This window comes from Anabas testudineus, chromosome 21, assembly GCF_900324465.2.
Source record: "Anabas testudineus chromosome 21, fAnaTes1.2, whole genome shotgun sequence".
In the NCBI taxonomy this organism is placed as follows: domain Eukaryota; kingdom Metazoa; phylum Chordata; class Actinopteri; order Anabantiformes; family Anabantidae; genus Anabas; species Anabas testudineus.
Genome location: NC_046629.1, coordinates 16917436 through 16935998, shown reverse-complemented (window position 1 = coordinate 16935998; position 18563 = coordinate 16917436). Strand labels below are relative to the sequence as shown.

Here is an 18563-nt window from a genome sequence, read left to right as displayed (position 1 = left end):
TTTATACACATACAAAGATACTCTATATCAAAAAAGGTGAGTGGTACTTTGTCAACAAGGCAGTGTAATACAACAAAACAAAAACAGACAGGTCCATAACTATTTGGACAGAGACACAGTGTTCATCATTTTATTTATGAACAATAGAGGAAGTACCCCACACACACACATAATGGCTCAAAAGTAATTGGAAGTAATGTCAGTCCTAAAAGCTTCCCCTGCCTGTGAAGCAACAATCATTACTGATGATCTCAGAAACATGAAAAGGGAAAACCAGGAGTAAATAAGTGGATGACAGAAGAATCGTTTCTCTGGTAAAGGAAAAAACCTTCACAACAGTTGTCAAGATAATGATCTTGGGCATTTGTAGAATGCTCTGCCAGTGTACAACAAAAGATTGAAACTTCAAACACTGTGGATTGATAGGTAGACTGACTGATTCGACAAAAGGATACCATTTATATCATGACTGAATGAGAGACATCGTGATTGAACGAGAGCCCTCTTCATTTCCCCTTCTTACCATTTAACACACCCAGTTATTTGATGGTTCAATCTATCTTGTTGCACGTTTAGAGTACATTTAATGCCACTGACCATTAAATCTAAAAATAGGCTGTGTATTAATTTAATATTATCTTTACAGATGCCCTCGCATAAGATCCTCTATTTAGTGAATGTTAAAATTCCTTGTTTGCAAATCAACATCAAGTGCACAATTCAACAACCAAGAATGAAAACAAATACACACAAATGATCAAAAGAGACACAAACTGACAAGAAACAGACATACGTTGATTACACACGACATCATGACGTAGTCATTTTGTGTCTCTTTTGGTTTTCAGGTCTTTCACAGAAGTTTTCGGAGAACATTTTCTTATAATCCATGTTCTAATTCTTCTGTAGTGTTTTGCCAGCAGAAAGCAGAGGCCGCTCCTCACGCTCTCCAGTCCATCTACGTCACACGACTCCGCTCCGTGTTTTTTAAAGCCACGACGTCCCGTTCGACGTCGACACCTAGGAAGTGGATGCGGAAGTACTTTGCAAACAGCTGTAGTAGTTGACAGGCAGGTGTTGTTGCTGTCGCAAATCACGGTTTCACGGTCGAGATGCTGAAGGCGGTTATTTTAATTGGAGGTCCCCAGAAAGGTAAGGAAACAACCTTAGCATTGTCGTGTTTTCACAAGTCTCTTGTGTGTGGTCAAAGCTAAGCTAAGCTGCTAATGCGAATCCGAATCCCGTTGAGCTTGTTTATATCACTGACGTGGCATAATGCTCGTTCACCACACAAACAAAGACAGCTGCATTAAAAACCTTATATTATTTAAATGTATATGTGACCATAACGCTAAGTAACAACATGTAAATAAGCAGATAGCTATTTGAATAAGTGCAGTCTACCTAACGCTTGGTATAGTCACTCAACTATTAAGTCCTGTATTGTATTAGTAAATCTAGTCCCACTTGAAAATTAAGTGTTTTAAGATTAATACTCAGGACTTTCATAAATTAAAGGTGGTAGTAATTAATTAACATCTGCACTCATGGCATTATGAAACAGAACCTAACCCCAATTATATAGCATTTAGCATAAAATGACAATACCACAGATAAAAGAAGGTAATCTTCGTTTACTGAGAGACTAAAAGCAGCATTTTGTTCTTTAAGATCAAGATATTAAAAAAGTAGTGACAATTTTCTAATTCATTAATCTGCTAAATGTGCAGATTTGACTTCCAATACTTTGCGTGTCAGAAACATTGCCAATAAAAATACCAGATTTCTGAAAGGATCATTCTTTTCACATAGAAGAGTACATGGTGTCACAAACCATGTAGTTAGAGGTTTGGTTTAGTTTAGAAACATGAGATAAGAAAATAATTACCTACATTTCCCCACAGGCACAAGGTTCAGACCTCTGTCTTTTGAAGTTCCCAAGCCCTTGTTTCCAGTGGCTGGTGTCCCCATGCTGCAGCACCACATTGAAGCATGTGCCAAGGTAACTATCTATTCAATAGCAGTCTACAGTGGAGTAAATGTAGTACACAGAGTGTGCACAGAGTGACTGTGAAAGCTAAAATTAAGTTGAACCCTGTGACTATGTTATACATTCATATTCTGGGTGTTGTTGGTGTTAAATAAAATTCCAGCTTGGTGTTAAGAGAGCTTGTCCTTCCCTGTGCTGTGTGTTACGGAAAACGGCCTTTAATTAAATCAGCCCATTGATGAACACACTTTTTGTTGCAGGTACCAAATATGAAGGAGATTCTGCTCATTGGCTTTTATCAGCCAAATGAAGAACTAACCAGATTTCTATTGAATGCACAGCAGGAGTTCAAGATTTCCATCAGGTAAACAACAGAGCTCAAAAACAGGGAAATCAAGAGCTATTTCCCTAGATGAGTACATAAAAGTTACTTTCATGTGTCTTTTGTCTTTCTTCTTTTCAAATTTGGGTTTCTTGTACAAGTTATGTCACTTTCTTACTGTGCTGCCCCACCATTGTCGAGTGACTGTACATATGCTGTTCTTTCTGACTCTGAACGGCAGGTATTTGCAGGAGTATGCAGCCCTGGGCACTGGGGGGGGCATCTATCATTTCAGAGATCAGATTGTCTCCGGTGGTCCAGAAGCGTTCTTTGTTCTGAATGCTGATGTCTGTTCAGCGTTTCCTCTCAAAGAGATGCTCAGCTTCCAGAAGGAACATGGGGAACCAAACAGCTTTGTTATCCTTGGGACTACGGTGAGATTTCATTTTTGCCAGTTACTGCTGTGCACTTTAAAAACGTTGTCAAAGTAAAGCTTTTTGTGTTGTCGTAGTTCATTTTATTTAGATTTGGTATGCTAACAGTGACACCTGACCGTTTTTTTTATGTTGGAATAATTTAAAAAAGGATTTCTCTGTTCTTCTTTTATCAGGCAAACAGAAAGCAATCCATGAATTATGGCTGTATTGTTGAAAACGAGCAAACAAATGAGGTATATAACTATTGTAATTAACAATGTATAACTCTTCTTTTTTCACTATTCACTGTTTAAGCATCAAAAACTAAAAGTACTGCTGTTTTTTAATGCAGGTCTTACATTATGTGGAAAAGCCAAGCACGTTTGTGAGTGACATCATCAACTGCGGCATATACCTCTTTAACCCAGACATCTTTCAGCACATCGGCACCGTCTTCCAGAAGAACCAGCAGGATATGTTACTGTGAGTTGAAGCACATCCTCTCTATGATCTCTGTGTGGGAGCGCACATGATTACATTTACCCTATTTCCTCTTTTCATTTGCCCCTTCCCCTCCTTTTTTGTCATTTGTGTGATGATTTTTGTTTTCTCACTCACCAGATATCCATATGATGGGTAAGTTGGTCCATTTAGGCTGCACGGTGTGGTTATGGAGTATGATGTGAGCTGTAGAAAGATAAGCTATGATAAGGCTGTGATTGTGTAGGATGCTTTGTGAATGTTGCCTGTGCTCTTTCTCTGTGCACTTTATTTTATTATGTTATGTAAGTCCTGTTTTGGAAACAGTTGTGTTTTAGCAGATTTTATCCTTCAGCTAGGCTATTGGATGTCACTGCCCTATTAAGATTAAGATACAAGATATTGGGAAATAGACTTGTTTGCTTTCTTGCTACGACTTAGATGAGAATAGTAATACCATGCCCATGTGCATTTGGTAAATGTGATGCTTGTAGCCAGCAGCTGGTTAAATTAGAATGGAAACGGGGGGAAACAACCCCCCGTTAACTACTGTAAATCCACCTACCAGCACCTCTAAGTCTCACTAATTAACACAGACCATCTAATTTGTTTAATCTGTACAAAAACTGAAATGTAAAATAGACAATTTGATATTTTACAGTGGGTTATGTGATGGACTACTTCTTATTTGCATTGTGTAGTGTATTAAAGACAGACTAAGCGGTAGTATTTCTCTACTTTACTGTGCCACAGTGGGCCTAACAGATCAGTTTGATGTGTGTGACTGACCACCCCACAGTAGGACATTATTAACAAAGGTCCAAACAGCATAAGTAAAATATTTATCTTACAAATATGTGATCAGTGTATCACACCTTGCATATGCCCTCAGCTAAGAAGCAGTCTGGCACATAACATGTTATTGTTTTTAACATGCACTTTCTGCATACATTTTAAAAATTAGGTGTGGTCAGGTTAAAAAAGCTGAAGAAGTGCTGGTAGGCACATTTTATTATCTTTAAACAAAGCCAGGCTTTGTACAGGTAGCTGTCTCAGGTAGGTCTGAGATCCCACTCTGAGATCACATCATTCTGATCTCTGACAATGCAAGCACTGCCAGAACAGTCTGATCACAATTCATGGATTTAATTTTTTAATTTACTTATTTATTTCAATGTCTGACTTCTGTGCCTGTTGTCAGTAGTTCATTAGTTAGTTTTGGCATTTCACAGTCTGGTAAAAGTAAACCTAGGATTTTACAAACATGACTGTGAACTACCAAAGAATAAAACAAAAATCAGAAATGAGCTTCAAGGCCTGTAACTTGTAGCCTTAGAACGCTTAGAGATGGTGAAACCTTGTGTTTGACAGTGACCAGTGTGTCTCGTGAATTCAGGATCGGTTTGTTTCTACCCACTGAACATCTTTACTGCACTGCACTGAACACCTTATTTTTCTTTTTGACACTTTTTTTTATGTTTTAGGAGATTTGACACACATTGTGTGTTGATATTCACTGTGGTGTAGTAGACCTAACATTTGGCATGCAAATATACTGGAAAAGGTCAAACCACGCTGTGCATAATTCACGTACCAAAGATCAGTAGCATGTAAATCAAGCTGGGCACTGAATCAGCAAAACTGTTCACCACATCAGAGGTGCTTGATAGAAATGATGAGTGTTATACTGCAAAACCTCTCTGGGACTACTTTGCCTAAAACCACATCTCCTTCTTTTTGGAGGAACTTCGATTATGGGTGCAGTCCTTTTAAAATATTCGTTTCATCAATATTTAAGACTCTGTTTTATCTTGGGGCTCTCACAATACACTATGCCAGAGACTCTGATTAATATGGAACACATACATTCTCCCACTTATGTTTTGGATCACTGCTGGTAATCAGACTCAGGACTGACAACATCAAACTTGGTATCAGTAATGCATTTTAACATGGTGCTCTCATTTGATTATGGGGCCTGGATCATTTCTATGGCTTAAAGAGACTTTGGAAATAATGAAGCCACTAGATTGGTTTTGCACCTAGCTAAATATTTGAGGACTCTCAACAAACCTTTTTTTTCTACTTTCTGTTGTGGTAAAACCATAATACTGTTCATTCTTTACGTGTGACTCAGTTATTAGTTGGTCAGAGTATGTGAAAGTTGGTCGTTAAGGTGGGAAACACAGTCATGGTTACGTTAGGCCTCAATATGCCTGCGGATCCTGATGGACAACCCTCTGGTCCACTTACTATTTAGGTTATCATACAGTACACACACTTTTTAAGATTAGTGTTTTACATGATTTACAAAGAAGTCTTTTACAAAGAAAGACAATTTTGATATTATTGCCAGAATACTTGATAATGGATAGGGACTTGATTGTATTATTTGATATCACACTGTAAAAGGAAAAATCTATGCAATTTTCAGATTATATTACATTTTACTATATAAATCACAACTTTGTCTTGGATTTCATTCTAGGTGTAACTTTTGGCACCATATTCAATTTTATCAAATGATGCCCCCTGGAACTGGTTTGTAGCTTGATGTGATATAGTGATTATTTCTCTTGCAGAGAGGAGCCAACCAACGGCTGGCACAGAGCAGAGGCCATCAGGCTGGAGCAGGACATTTTTACTGCACTGGCAGGACAAGGCAAACTCTATGTGTATAAAACCCTCAGCTTCTGGAGCCAGATTAAATCTGCAGGGTGAGTGAATATGACAAACACTGACAGATTCAACAGGATATAAATTTATCATGCCAACATGTACAGCCTGTCAAAAGTCTGAGGAGAGGGTAGACATCGGATTAGTTCAAATATAGGTTTTCCACGTGGTTTAAATAGCACTGAAATGATTTAGACATTAAATTCCACTCGTGCAGTAAAATAGTAGTAGTAGTAAATAGTAAATGAACTCTAAACTGTTTCCTTTTTTCTCAGGTCTGCAATTTATGCCAGTCGGTTGTACCTCAATCAGTATCACACAACTCATCCTGAAAGACTGGCTTCAAATATGGAGGGAGGGCCCAAAATAAGTGGTATGTTTCATTAGCCTTCTGTAGCGTTGTTCCTTCTTCATATTGATGTAAATAACTTTGTTTACACTTCTCATTTCCCCAGGTAATGTCTATATTCATCCTACAGCCAATATTGACCCGACCGCCATGGTAAGAGTTTTTCCATAATGTGTTGCTGTGAACTCTGTGAGTAGATATACACATGAAAATGGGAAATGGATGCATCTGTTATTGGAATGAAGTAAGATACAGATCAGCTCATTGCACTGTGTCTTTGGTATTTGGCTGCCCTGTTGAGAGTTGCGTGGAGGCTATCACGTAAGGTAATTTCTTCTTTTCTCTGTGCAGTTGGGCCCCAATGTGTCAATTGGCACTGGAGTGACTATCGGTGCTGGAGTCCGAGTTCGAGAATCCATCATTCTGCATGGTGCAAATCTACAGGTGAGCCCCTCTGAATACACAGAAGTATACACCATGTTGGAGTTGAATGGTTTTAGTTGTGGTATATAACCAGATACAGTATACGGTATAGCACAATGCTGAAATATCGATCTGCCCTCACATTGCAGAACATCAACATCCAACCTGGACTCAAACTGAACCTCAGACTGATCGAGTTAAAGGCAGATGTATCTGTCCATGCACTGTCAGCGACATCTTAACATTTTATTGCTAACATTATGCACACTTTAGGAATGACTTTCCTGAAATGTGTTCAGGCTCTACTGTCACGCTAGAAATATTGTTGCCTGTGCAACACAAAGACACAAAGATGTCACTTTTAACGATTCAGAGTCGGGCATAATTTAATCCCATGTCTCCGGTGATGACTGAGGGTCTCTAAAATATATTTAGACCATGGATGACTTATTGACTTTTATTGCATATTGCCTACAAGGACAATTTGTTAGCCAAGGTGCACTTCCATATAACAACTCATGTTTTTAATCTGCGGCTATGAGCAGTCTGATTTGACCATGTCCACAGTTATTTCACATGCAGTAGCTGTCTAATATCGGCGTATCTGGAGACCTGAAGCTCTCTGATACTTCAGTGGGTTCTCTGCTGATGTAGTCTTGAATATTTTAAAGCGTCACAAGACATTTTTTATTGTACAGTTTTTTCTTTTTTTTTTTCTTGTAGGATCACTGCTGTGTGTTGAACAGCATTGTGGGATGGGATAGCACCATTGGCAAGTGGGCAAGAGTAGAAGGAACCCCAAGTGACCCAAACCCCAACGATCCATATGCCAAAATTGACAGTGAGACCCTTTTCAGAGACGGAAAACTCACACCCTCGATTACTATTCTCGGTAAGGGGTGCACTGGAAATGAAAAATAACATAGAACAAGCAAAATCCATCACGTCATGTGTGCTCACTAAAAAGTAACGTTTTGATACTGCACAGCACAGACTAAATGCCGCCTTGCTTTGTCTCCTCAGGTTGCAATGTGACCATCCCTTCCGAGGTGATTATACTCAACTCGATTGTCCTCCCACATAAAGACCTCAACCGCAGCTTCAAAAACCAAATTATTCTCTAGTTAATCTTCCTCGCCTTTCTGTCCACTTACTGTCACCGATGAAGGATGCAGCTGGACGCATGCTGCCACTGCCCCTGAGTTATTGTATATAACATGTCAAAAATGGAGATATGGGACATTCATTAAATAGTTTTGAAAGATAGATTTTTACATATTTGTCCTCGTGCCTCTATGCATCATTGGGTGTCAGCAACATTAGAGAGAAGCTAATCAAGCTTGTTGATTCACCTTGGAAAATGCTGTCATGCCAGAGGTTTATATTGCTTTTTTATTAACTGTAAAATTATGGCTGACATGAATGTAATATATTTGGTTGGATGTAATATTATTAATAAAAAAAAAGTTTATAGAGAACTATGCTCCTTTTCTCAAGGGCATCCTTGACAGACTTGCATCTTGCACACTTCAGTGTGAGTATTAGTTAAAAAAAAAAAAAAAACTGTGGCTACTGAATGTGGTTAATTTTGAGTGGTGATTATTTGCGTGGAGCTCTGATTAAAATCTTTTACCATCTTCATTGTTAGTCTCAAAAAATTGACTACCACCAAAATAAATCAGCAGGCTTGAGATTAACGTTGCAATCAAGTAGTGCTGCCTTTTAAAATGTGAACTTAGCAGGGGGCCTCGAGACTCTACTACACAAGCAGCAACAGCAGTTACTTAAATTGTGCATCTGCAATCACTGGAGGAACTGTTTCAATTTATGGATGCAGCACATTAACATTTACTTATTAAGCCCTCCAGCACTCATGATCACTTCTGCACTTTTGTTCTAATTATTGCGACGAGAGTGTCTATTAAGAAGCGATTTAAAATGTGATACAGGAACTGCAGCATGATATATTTTAATCACGTCTCTTCACAAAAAAAAAAAACCCTCAGATGAAGGGGGAAAAACAAGTTAATGTACGTTTTTATTCATGATTAGTTTATTTCAGGTTTCAAACGTCGCTGCCTGTGCTTTTTGTTGACGCCTTTCTGCATCCTCACAGTCTAGAGCCCCTCATTAGAGCGTTTTGATCTTCTTGGTAGAGCTGACAAGTAGAGCTAAAACCTGCATGCCCCTTACGTGAAAGGCAGTCTTAATATTCATTAGGTCAAACAAGCAACAGTAAAACCTGCAGTTTCTTATGCAGAGAGCTGCTCACAAGTTAACACTTGTAGATCCTAATTCCAGTTTTATTTATTGAACACTTAGCAGCATGTTGCTGAGAGCTCGTCTAGCGCTTGTTCTTCTTTGCCTCCTCTGGGAAACTAAGTGGCAAATATAGTGAGCGTTCATCTATGAGCACGTTAGCTGGGTGTGGGCATTAAAAGATGGAAATACAGAAAGACAGCAAAGATGTGACAAATGCTGGATTTAAATTCATCCTCTCCTGACTCATGAAGGACATTGTGGCTCGGTGAGTCAGAACACATGGATTGTTTTTTCAACATCCCTACTTATCTAGTCCGCGTGACAGCTTGAGGGTTATTATAATCAATTTGGTTATTGCGCTTTCCCTGTATGTTCCATTCATTAAGAGGTGCACTGCACTTATATCCCCATTTGTGCTGTTTCATTTTGATATCTTTATTCTGTTGTGTTAGACACTGGTTTCTAAGTCTCTGCATAGTAAATGTTCTCAGTACTTTTCAGGGAAGGACTACATGTAAATCTGACACACTATCATTCTGTCACACAATCAACCGCTTTGTAGTTTTTGTACTCCAAAATTCAAAACAATAGGAAATTCGGCTCCTTGTGATACCAGAATAACAAAACTCAATCATCTTCTGCCTCCAATGTAAAAATGGAGGTTTTGCACACTGAATTCTCAAAGGTAAGATTAAAGAGAACTAGTCAACATCAAACAAGCTTCACAGCAGTCGTTACAATGCTGGTACCAGGCGGGACGAGAACTGTGAGCACAGGTCAATAATAGTATTCGCATTCATTTATTACGCTGAATAAAAAAAAACATTTAGTTGATCTGTTTGTGTCCCTTAAAGTAAATCTGAGCAGACTTAGTTGAAATCACATCTATCTCTCATATGTAATTGATATATAAAACGTAAGTTTCACATAAGTAATATTCGTTGAAGGTCTGCTGTATGAGGCCATATTTTACCGTGTTGGCTCAAACCTATGATATAGTTCCCACTTATTTACATTAACAGCCTCCATAATTAGACAAGTGATTGTTGTGTTTCACAGCAGGCAGTCGGTGCAATATAACAACAGGTCTTCTGTAAATGAAGCATGAGCCGAAAACCAAAGTGTCTCCAGGGAACAGAGCTAGCTCAGGCACTAGTTAATTTTCACATCAGTGCCAATAAAGTGAACTGGAGCTGCTGGCAATGTGAGGGTGTGTGTAGTCTTCACGTTAAATCAAAGCATCCGCGCGCACACACTAGGTGAAATGCTTCCATTTGAAGGTCACTGCAAATACTCGTATGCTAAATGAAATCCTCCCCAAAGGTGTCACGTTATATAGGAACGGCATTATACAGGGAAAATAATGAATTTTGATTGACGATTGAATCGATTGTGAATAATTTTCAAAATAAAATTATTTGCATTGATATGATGTAATTAAGTACGGCACTTACTATAAGCTGCACCCCTATATATCAATTTCCAACGTCAAACATCTACATGTGCTCTTCGTCTGAATCTGTTTTAGCAGCTAAAGCATTTCATAATCCTTTTTTTATTTTTAATTTTAACCTTTTAGCAGGCACTGGCCTCTTGTCTGTGGTCCTCACTTCAGTTACTTTGAGGTCAAAGGGCACAACTCGGGCTTCAGAAGTTGAATTTTGTTCGCTCATGTTTAATTTCCAGGCACCACAGAAAGAAAACATGGTTTTTATGATTTGAAACCATGTTTTGTAGAGCTGCAGCTCCTCGGGAGGCCATGAGACACTGTATCTAAAGGGACTAGCTGCATGACTATGAAGTCAATTTGAATGTGAACTCAATGATGGCATTAAATCAAGTGTGAAGCAGCACCATTCCACACTTGATTGTAACATCAGGTATAATGTAAGCTAGTTAATTCAAGCTTGAAGAAAGTCCAAGGTAACACTAAATATGGTTCGAGTTGGCTCGGAAAGTCACCCTTAATTCCAGCTGCTCCAGGTGTGGGCTGGAGTACCTGAGTAAATGTGATCAAGGTGTTCTTGCAAAAGACAGATAGTCAAGCAGTGAAATGACCCCGAATAAATAAAGGTTAAAATATATATATGTACCCGAGGGCTCCTTTAAACTGAATGTGATGTGAGACTCCTTTAGTGTCTCTGAAGCAATCCATGTCAAGGCCACCAAAAAACCCAAGTCTATTTTGTTCAGCGTAAAAAAAAAGAATACACACTTCTCTCTCAAACTGCTCCCCCTGAGGTGGTAGTCTATGAAGTCTGAAGTCTGTGAAGAAGGCGACCAGGCACAAGGAGAGATCAAACAGTGTAACAGTTGTCATAAAAGTAATGAATACACATTCCCACATTTCTAGACATCTTGTTTTTCACACATTCATCTTTCAAGAGAGGAGCTTCAGCATGAGTTACCTTTAGGAAATCTCCCAGCCAGTATAAAGGCAACAGACAGACAGGAAAGACAATAACACAAGTGGAGATGAGGAGGTGGATAATATTATCATCATATTTATTTATTCCCTCTTTAGTTTAAATACACCATAATATCAGTATAATGGCATTAGTTGCTTTGCCTTCTAGGTCTCCAACCAACTAAAAGGTTTAAATGAGAAACCCACAGGTAGATTTATAACCTGCCAAGGACAAAACCCATGTGAGCTCATACAAAAGAATAAAGACAATTAAAATCAGCTTCAGAGGTCCTTGTTTCCTCTCAGCTGCGGTGTGTGTGTGTGTGTGTGTGTGTGTGTGTGTGTAGGAGGTCTGGCAGTGCAGGCCAGATTGACTGTGGGCAAAGGTCCAGGGACGTTTTCCACCTGAGAGGACAGGTGGAGGGTGTGCGCGTGTTCCCGTGCGCGCAGGGCCCTGAAAGGGATGATGCCTAACAGAAGAACTGACAAATGAGCTGTCAAATAGGAACTGACATCTCACACTGCTCAAATTCATGCGGTAAAGAAAAATAGCATTGGCTGTCACGCACCACCGGCGAATGCTAATGTTTTGCTAAACTGTGCTCCGAAACATCAAAGAGGAGCCAGCTTCCCCCCCCCCCCCCCCCCCAAAGAAGAGGTGTAAAGCAGGCGGGTTTTGTTCCACACTCAGCAGATGTGCCGTGTTCCAGAAATGTTAAGTCAGAGCTTTTGACTTCTGACTTTGATAAATGCGTCGGAATACGCCGTGAAGCAGAAACACCAACTAGACAACAAATTTGTCTCAACCCTGAGGAATTTTTGCTTCACTCGTGTCACAAACATGACAGCACGTACCGTCAAGCGCGGTGCAGAAATATGCATTTGAACTTGTTTAAGCTCCTTAAAAATATTCCCGGAAACCTGTGTTTTCGTCCGTGTGTGGACTTGACTTTAGAGGGAGAACTCGCTGTAGTGAAATGATACACATAAAAGGAAAAGAGCAACAGAATAAGCAACTTGAACAGGTCATTTCAAATTAAGATGATGTTGTTCCTGAAGTCTCCAACCACCACCCATGCTCATTTGATTTCGGTCCAGGTTTGGCTGAGATAAGCACGGCGCTGACACATCCTCGTCTGACTGATGCTGCTGTGATTCACACCAGCTCTGAGAAGAAGTACTGCACGTGTGCAGTCGCAGCAATTTACAGGTAACAATTTCCGTCTGACTTTGAATGCCGCATTAGTTACAGCCCGCGAAACAGAAAGTCACGAAGTTGCCACGGAGTTTGACTTTTTAGTTTTACCGCTATTTGTGGGTTTTGTGCCCTCGCTTTGGCATGTTTAATACTGATGAGCCTAAGCCAAGTTTGGATTCCCACACTGAAAAAAGTCTTAGTTCCACTTCTCAGCAGACTGAACTTTTATAAATTTGGCTGCTTTCTCACTGGTCAAATATGTCTTAGCACAGGATTTAACACAATGTGTGAAACTAAGGGAAATGAACATGCAATCCAATGTTTGGGTTTCTTTTTTTTCTTGCTAAGCGTACTGCTGTGATAAATCATGCCAGGACTGTACACTTTATTTTGACTTTCCTTTTGGCTAGATCAAATATATTTTACATCATCTTCCAAGCATCCTTGTTTCATGTTACTGACACATGACGTAATCTAGTTCTGTATTTTAGGCTGTTTTCTGTTCCAGTATTTTGATTATACGGTTTTCAAATTATTCATAAATGAGTGACAACTAGTGAAGAAATAAACATTTCAGTAATTAATCACAATGGGTATTTAATATTTGCTTTTATGCAAAGGCCAAAGCTCATGTAACAGTTTACTGCTCTTGTGCAGAGTCACATTGGCTCCCATGTGGTGCAAATGAGCCCACGGAGGCTCCTGCCCATCATTCACACATGCAGTGTTTTTGCACTTGCAAAACCAGAAAACACACATCAGCTCTATCTGCAACTGCTGGAAAAAAAAAAACCCAACAGGGTGCCAAAGTCTGAGCCTGCCCCCAGGTTAAACATTCTCAAATAACACACTTGTACTTGAATGATGCAAGTGCTCGGCTATAAAGGAGCAAACATCAAGCTGCGAGTGAGTGCAAAAATGATAAAATGACACACACCAGTGGACGGTGATTGAAGTGTCTGTCTGTCCTGCAACCACAGCTTTCCAGGGTTTCAGTTCGTATTCTATGATTTTTCATGTTCATATCCTTCTCTGGTTTTAATAAATAAATACAAATGCAAATCAACCTGGAAATCCTAAGAGGCCGGGTGCTGTAGTGATAGTTTGGTACCTAATATCCACACCCACCTGATTGTGGGCACATGACATCTTTGTGCTTCTTGTGCTCAGCTCAGCATTTCGAGTCGTCTCAAAGTGTTAAAGCGCTTTGTTGAACTCTCCTAAATGAACTCTCTCTTGAATGTGTTCAAGGTTCGTTTTCATCAGCGTGAATAAACCAATGTGTCCCACCACAAACCTTGTGTTTTCTGTATTTATAAGAAGTGGCATTGTGTTTATTCTGTCTTCACTACTTAAATACTAGCTAATATATTTAATTAAATTCATTATCCATTTATTTATTTTTATTTTTTTTAGTTAGGAAAGTGTTTTGTTTAATAATTATGATAATTATTTCTCTTAAACTCTAAATATGATTAAAAACTCATATACAGTCCGTGGTCTCTCTCAGTCGATGGTTATTAGCTGATTCGGAAGCCAACCGTGTAAAAGTTGAAAAATAAATTATGCAACTAAGGATTTTGTTTTATATTGGTATTTAATTTATTTCAAACTGTCTTTTACTGATGATGTGTTTTGATGTTTTCCTGCAGCCCCAAGCATGTTATCATGTTGATTACAGTTCACTCGGCTGAATATCACATTTTGCCCCCGATATAATGTTATATCACCCTTTCATCTCATATTATTTTATATACTTCACTCCTGGTTCCAGCAATGTTGACTCCAGGTTATCCTGCAGGTCTAATTTTAGTGAAGGTGTAGTGTAGTGACCTTGCTAACTGTCTGCATGAAGACGTGTGAGGTCTAGGGTCATCCAGTTACTGGTTCTACAGGGAACTATATTTAACATGTGCTGTTCCTGCTGTGACAGGAAAAAACATTAATGTTATGAGTAAGAAAGACAGGTAGGCTAAATTATACTCTGTGCATTATACAATTTAACCTGTGTATGAGTTCCCCTTCACTAATTACAGCTTTCAACCACATAATAATGTTTTAAGTAAGACATAGCAGTTGGTGGGAATAAGAGTAATTGTATAAAGTCATTCAAGTGATTTTTACTCAGATGTTCTGGGGTAGGGCCTTGTGACCCAAGGCCTAATTACCAACAAAGCAAGCACTTGATTAGCAGTTGATTATTCAGTAAATCAAATTTCAGGGAAGGGAAAATTAGAAATGCCCATCAGCATCCCCTGATGTTCAAGTTTAAATATTCCGATGTCTTGTTTGGTCTGATCACTTGTGCAAAGCAGCTTAACATGTTTTCTTCATTAATTCAATTTTTTAGTATGACAGTTCACAAGAAGTTGTGTTCATATCCTAGTCACATTGGGTGCGACCTCCATGGAGCCCACCAGTGTCCTGTCTGCACTAATTAATATAGAATGTGCACGTGTAATGACAGAGTGCAGAATAGACTGTGGAGTAATGTTACATGATAACTTAATCACTTCACCGTGGACAGAAATGTTTGACTCTGGCACTTCCGTTATATTTCTACTGTCTTTAGGAAAGAGCTTGTAGACAGCCTGTGTTGCACTGTCATGAACCTCTTTAGTAAGTTAACCCAACCCGGTCTGGACTCTGAATTCTATGCAGTCATGACCTAACTCGTGTATTTGATTTAAAAAAATCAGAAAAGAAAGACTTGTCAAAGTTCGTGCAGTATGGTCAGCCCATGGAAATAAACAAACTATAGCTAGTAACATGGATGCTTATGAGTAAGCACTGACAGTTGCTGGAGAGCAGAAGGGCCAAGCAGACATGCAGCCAAGTGAAGCCTTGATAATGTGGGGTTGGAAAGCTTCTTGATTTATGCAGTGGGGTAGATGGTCCAAATGTATCCTCCTGCAATATTTATTAGACATGCACACCATCACTCTGCATTCTGAATGCAATAGTGGTGGGTGGACAGAACACTATGCATTGCATTGCATAATGTAGGGCTGTCACAAACTAATGGAGGATGGCAGTGTGATTATTTGCATAATTTCCATAAGATCATAATTTTGCACATTCTGTACATCTAAGATTAAAGCGTCTGAGAAACACCCCGTCCTGGGGGGATGTTTGCTTCTGCTGCGCTGGCAGCAGCTGTCAGACAGCCCCTGCATTAAAATAGACTTATGTATATTGATGTCTTGTCAAAGTATAGTTATGTTCACCAACACATCAGCTTCCCTTACTGTGAGTGAGCTGGTTACTCAGCTTGAACAGACCACACATTGTGCAGTCAGAATATGTTCTGTGTGGTTGCCTTCCAGCATCAGTGTACATTATTACTTATTTTGGTGGATGTGCTACTATGTTCAGATTATGTTTATGGCAAAGAAACATATAAATGCCAGTTTTCAACTCGTTTCTCTTGAATTCTAAAGTAAGCTATAACCGTGCTAAACTATGAAACTGATTTTTTGGAATAGAAATGAGGGTTGCTTTGCCCCCAAACTGAGCTTCACTGACACTGCAGTACAATATTTTCTACTGACACAAAGTAAACCCTATTTAAAATAAATATATACAATAATTTAAATTCTCTCATTTAATATTTATCAGACTGTTTTCTCCCCCCCTTCCTATCTGCAGAGATTCACCATGCAGTTCTCCTCTGAGTGTTGCTGTGGGTCAGGGCAATGCAATTACAGGTAGGAACAAAATTTCATTTTTTATTGATGTGAACACCTGTTTCTTAAACTGACATTTTCAGCATCACTCTGGACAAAGTTGAAAGGTGCATTTTCTGTCCCCAGTAGAGGGCACTGTGGGCATTCATTAGGACCAGACGTGTTGTGGGTGTGTGTCTGTGTGTGACTCCCAGGTGATTACAGTGTTAGAGCAGATCTGTGTTGTATTTGGTTGACTTCTTGGCACCCAGTAAATAACCTGCAGGGTAGCATTAGAAGTTGTTTTTTTTTCTGTTTATTTACTTAAAGCATTCTGCCCTCTGTAACTGCAAGGACAGTAAAAAACACTATCATACATCACAATTCTTATTGATCTAACAAACCTTTGCTGCAGATTAGATCTGATGCAGATGCATGTCTAAGCCTAAAAGTGGTTGGTGTAGTCTTTGATATATCGGCGAGGAAATATATAAATATATAATATGTGAATACATATAAATTAAAATATCTCCTGACTGATGCTGCTGCATTTTGGGATGTGCCATGCAGGCACAAAAAGATATATTAATATAGGTGAAATGTGCCAAAAATCTTTTCAAATATTTTGAATTAAACTTTAAATGAGCGCTATAATTCTACCCAGTGTAATGCAAATGTGAATTGATACATCAGAGATGAAGAATTATTTGAAATCTTGCAGGTGAGTCTCCACTCCACTACCACTTTCATCACCCAGCTTCTATAATGCTGTCTGTTTGAATGAGTTATTTTATTGGATCTCTTGGATCCTTTGTGCTGTGTAATTTCTGATTTATCTTTCTCTTTTACCCACTTTTTTTTTTCTACCTGCACCTTAACACCCCTTACTCTTCTTACTCTTATTGCACATGAATACACAAACCTGTTTTTTTTTATATTATTATTATTGGTGTCCCCTCCAGTCTTCTCATCTGTTTTCTCCTATGTGTATAATCCTACTATGATTAGAGAAATAGAGTTTTACTCTCTAAATTAAATGCTCTTGCTGAGGCTTGTTGATAAAAAAGTGTCATTTTGATGGGGACAGTCATGCAGAATCTTATGCTCCTGGCTTTTGAAAACACTTTTTAAATAAAATGGTAAAGAATTATCAGCAGACAAAAATAAGACTTTGGATTTCGTTGGCATGTTCATTTAAATGAAATGGGGGTTTATCTGTGTGAGACGTTGTGGCTAAATTGACAACGGTATTAATTGTCCTCATTACTGGAATGAAGCCTTGAGAGGAAAATATTTGCCTTCACAAATTGGTTTTCTCTCAACTTATTGGAGAAAAACAGTAAACTGGATATCAGATGATTGGAAATGCAACATCATATTATTAAGATAAAACATTTTAGGTTGTTTTTGCAGTAGGTTGGCTTTACACCACTTTTCTTGACTTGGTTTGTATTCCAAATACAAATATTTTAAGTGGTGTTAAGTCTGTGGATTGAATACATTACAGTACTTCCTGTTACTTACTCTCTGATTAACTATGGTCTATACTATAGCTGTAATAAATACTAAACTAAGCTAAATACATTTGAGACCAGTTTTGATTATAAAAAAAAGGTCATTATTTAGAAACGACATATCAACGACGTATGTTACTTGGAACAGTTATTGTCAAGTGTAAAGAACGTGGCAACATTTACAGGTGTCATCAAGAAACAATTACAGCGTAGCAGACCGTTATGATAAAACACTGCTAGTTCACCAACATGTGAGTCATTCTTTTACCTCAAACCTAAAAAGTAAATTCTCTCCTAACACATTGTTGCAGGTAACAGGTGATAGCAAAATCCACACCATCTTCAACATTATTTCACAAAATGAAAAAGTCTTTGTGTCCATATGTCTCTGAAGAACCACTGTGAAGTTGTTTATTGAGCTGCACTCACACCAATCAGCCACAACATTAAAAAGCACTTTTTAATGTCTTGGTGGAGCCACAATGGGCACATGATCAGCTACACAGCCCCACACTCAGCAAATTACAATGCACTGTGTGCTCGGACACCTGTGGATCGTAGCCAGCACGCCATTCCCTCTATGCTGACCCCTGTCCAGCATTAAAACCACCATTTGCTTTTAATGCTGATGCTGATTGGTATATGTAGAAATCACACAGTAACCTGTATTAATAAATATATTAACCTGTATTACTCAGAGTGATTTATATTTGTGTACCTGTCAATATTAATTCAGTCCTGTTTTTACATGTTTTGATAGTAACTTCACATAACATACCACAACAAATGAACAGAGCAGAACAGAAACCAACACAGTTACCTACTGTGAGACTATGGAGTGAAAGAACAGCTGCCACTGAT

The 18563-nt window shown here is 38.7% G+C and overlaps 1 protein-coding gene across 1 annotated transcript; it reads left to right on the top strand.

The window, feature by feature from the left end:
• The first annotated feature begins 1018 nt into the window (after nt 1-1018).
• On the top strand, nt 1019-8139 carry gmppaa (GDP-mannose pyrophosphorylase Aa). Its single transcript, XM_026377247.1, has 12 exons — nt 1019-1152; nt 1905-2002; nt 2251-2354; nt 2554-2746; nt 2923-2982; nt 3081-3211; nt 5791-5925; nt 6160-6257; nt 6340-6386; nt 6585-6677; nt 7380-7548; nt 7680-8139. Exons 1-12 carry the CDS (start codon nt 1113-1115, stop codon nt 7778-7780), a joined length of 1269 nt encoding a protein of 422 aa, XP_026233032.1. The 5' UTR covers nt 1019-1112; the 3' UTR covers nt 7781-8139.
• Nucleotides 8140-18563: the final 10424 nt, after the last annotated feature.

Bases quoted from the DNA above. Each gene is read 5' to 3' on its own strand.
- gmppaa (XM_026377247.1), top strand. From the start codon at position 1,113: ATGCTGAAGGCGGTTATTTTAATTGGAGGTCCCCAGAAAG. The intron at 2,355-2,553 runs GTAAACAACAGA...TCTGAACGGCAG, and splicing joins GAGTTCAAGATTTCCATCAG to GTATTTGCAGGAGTATGCAG. The intron at 2,983-3,080 runs GTATATAACTAT...TTTTTAATGCAG, and splicing joins AAAACGAGCAAACAAATGAG to GTCTTACATTATGTGGAAAA.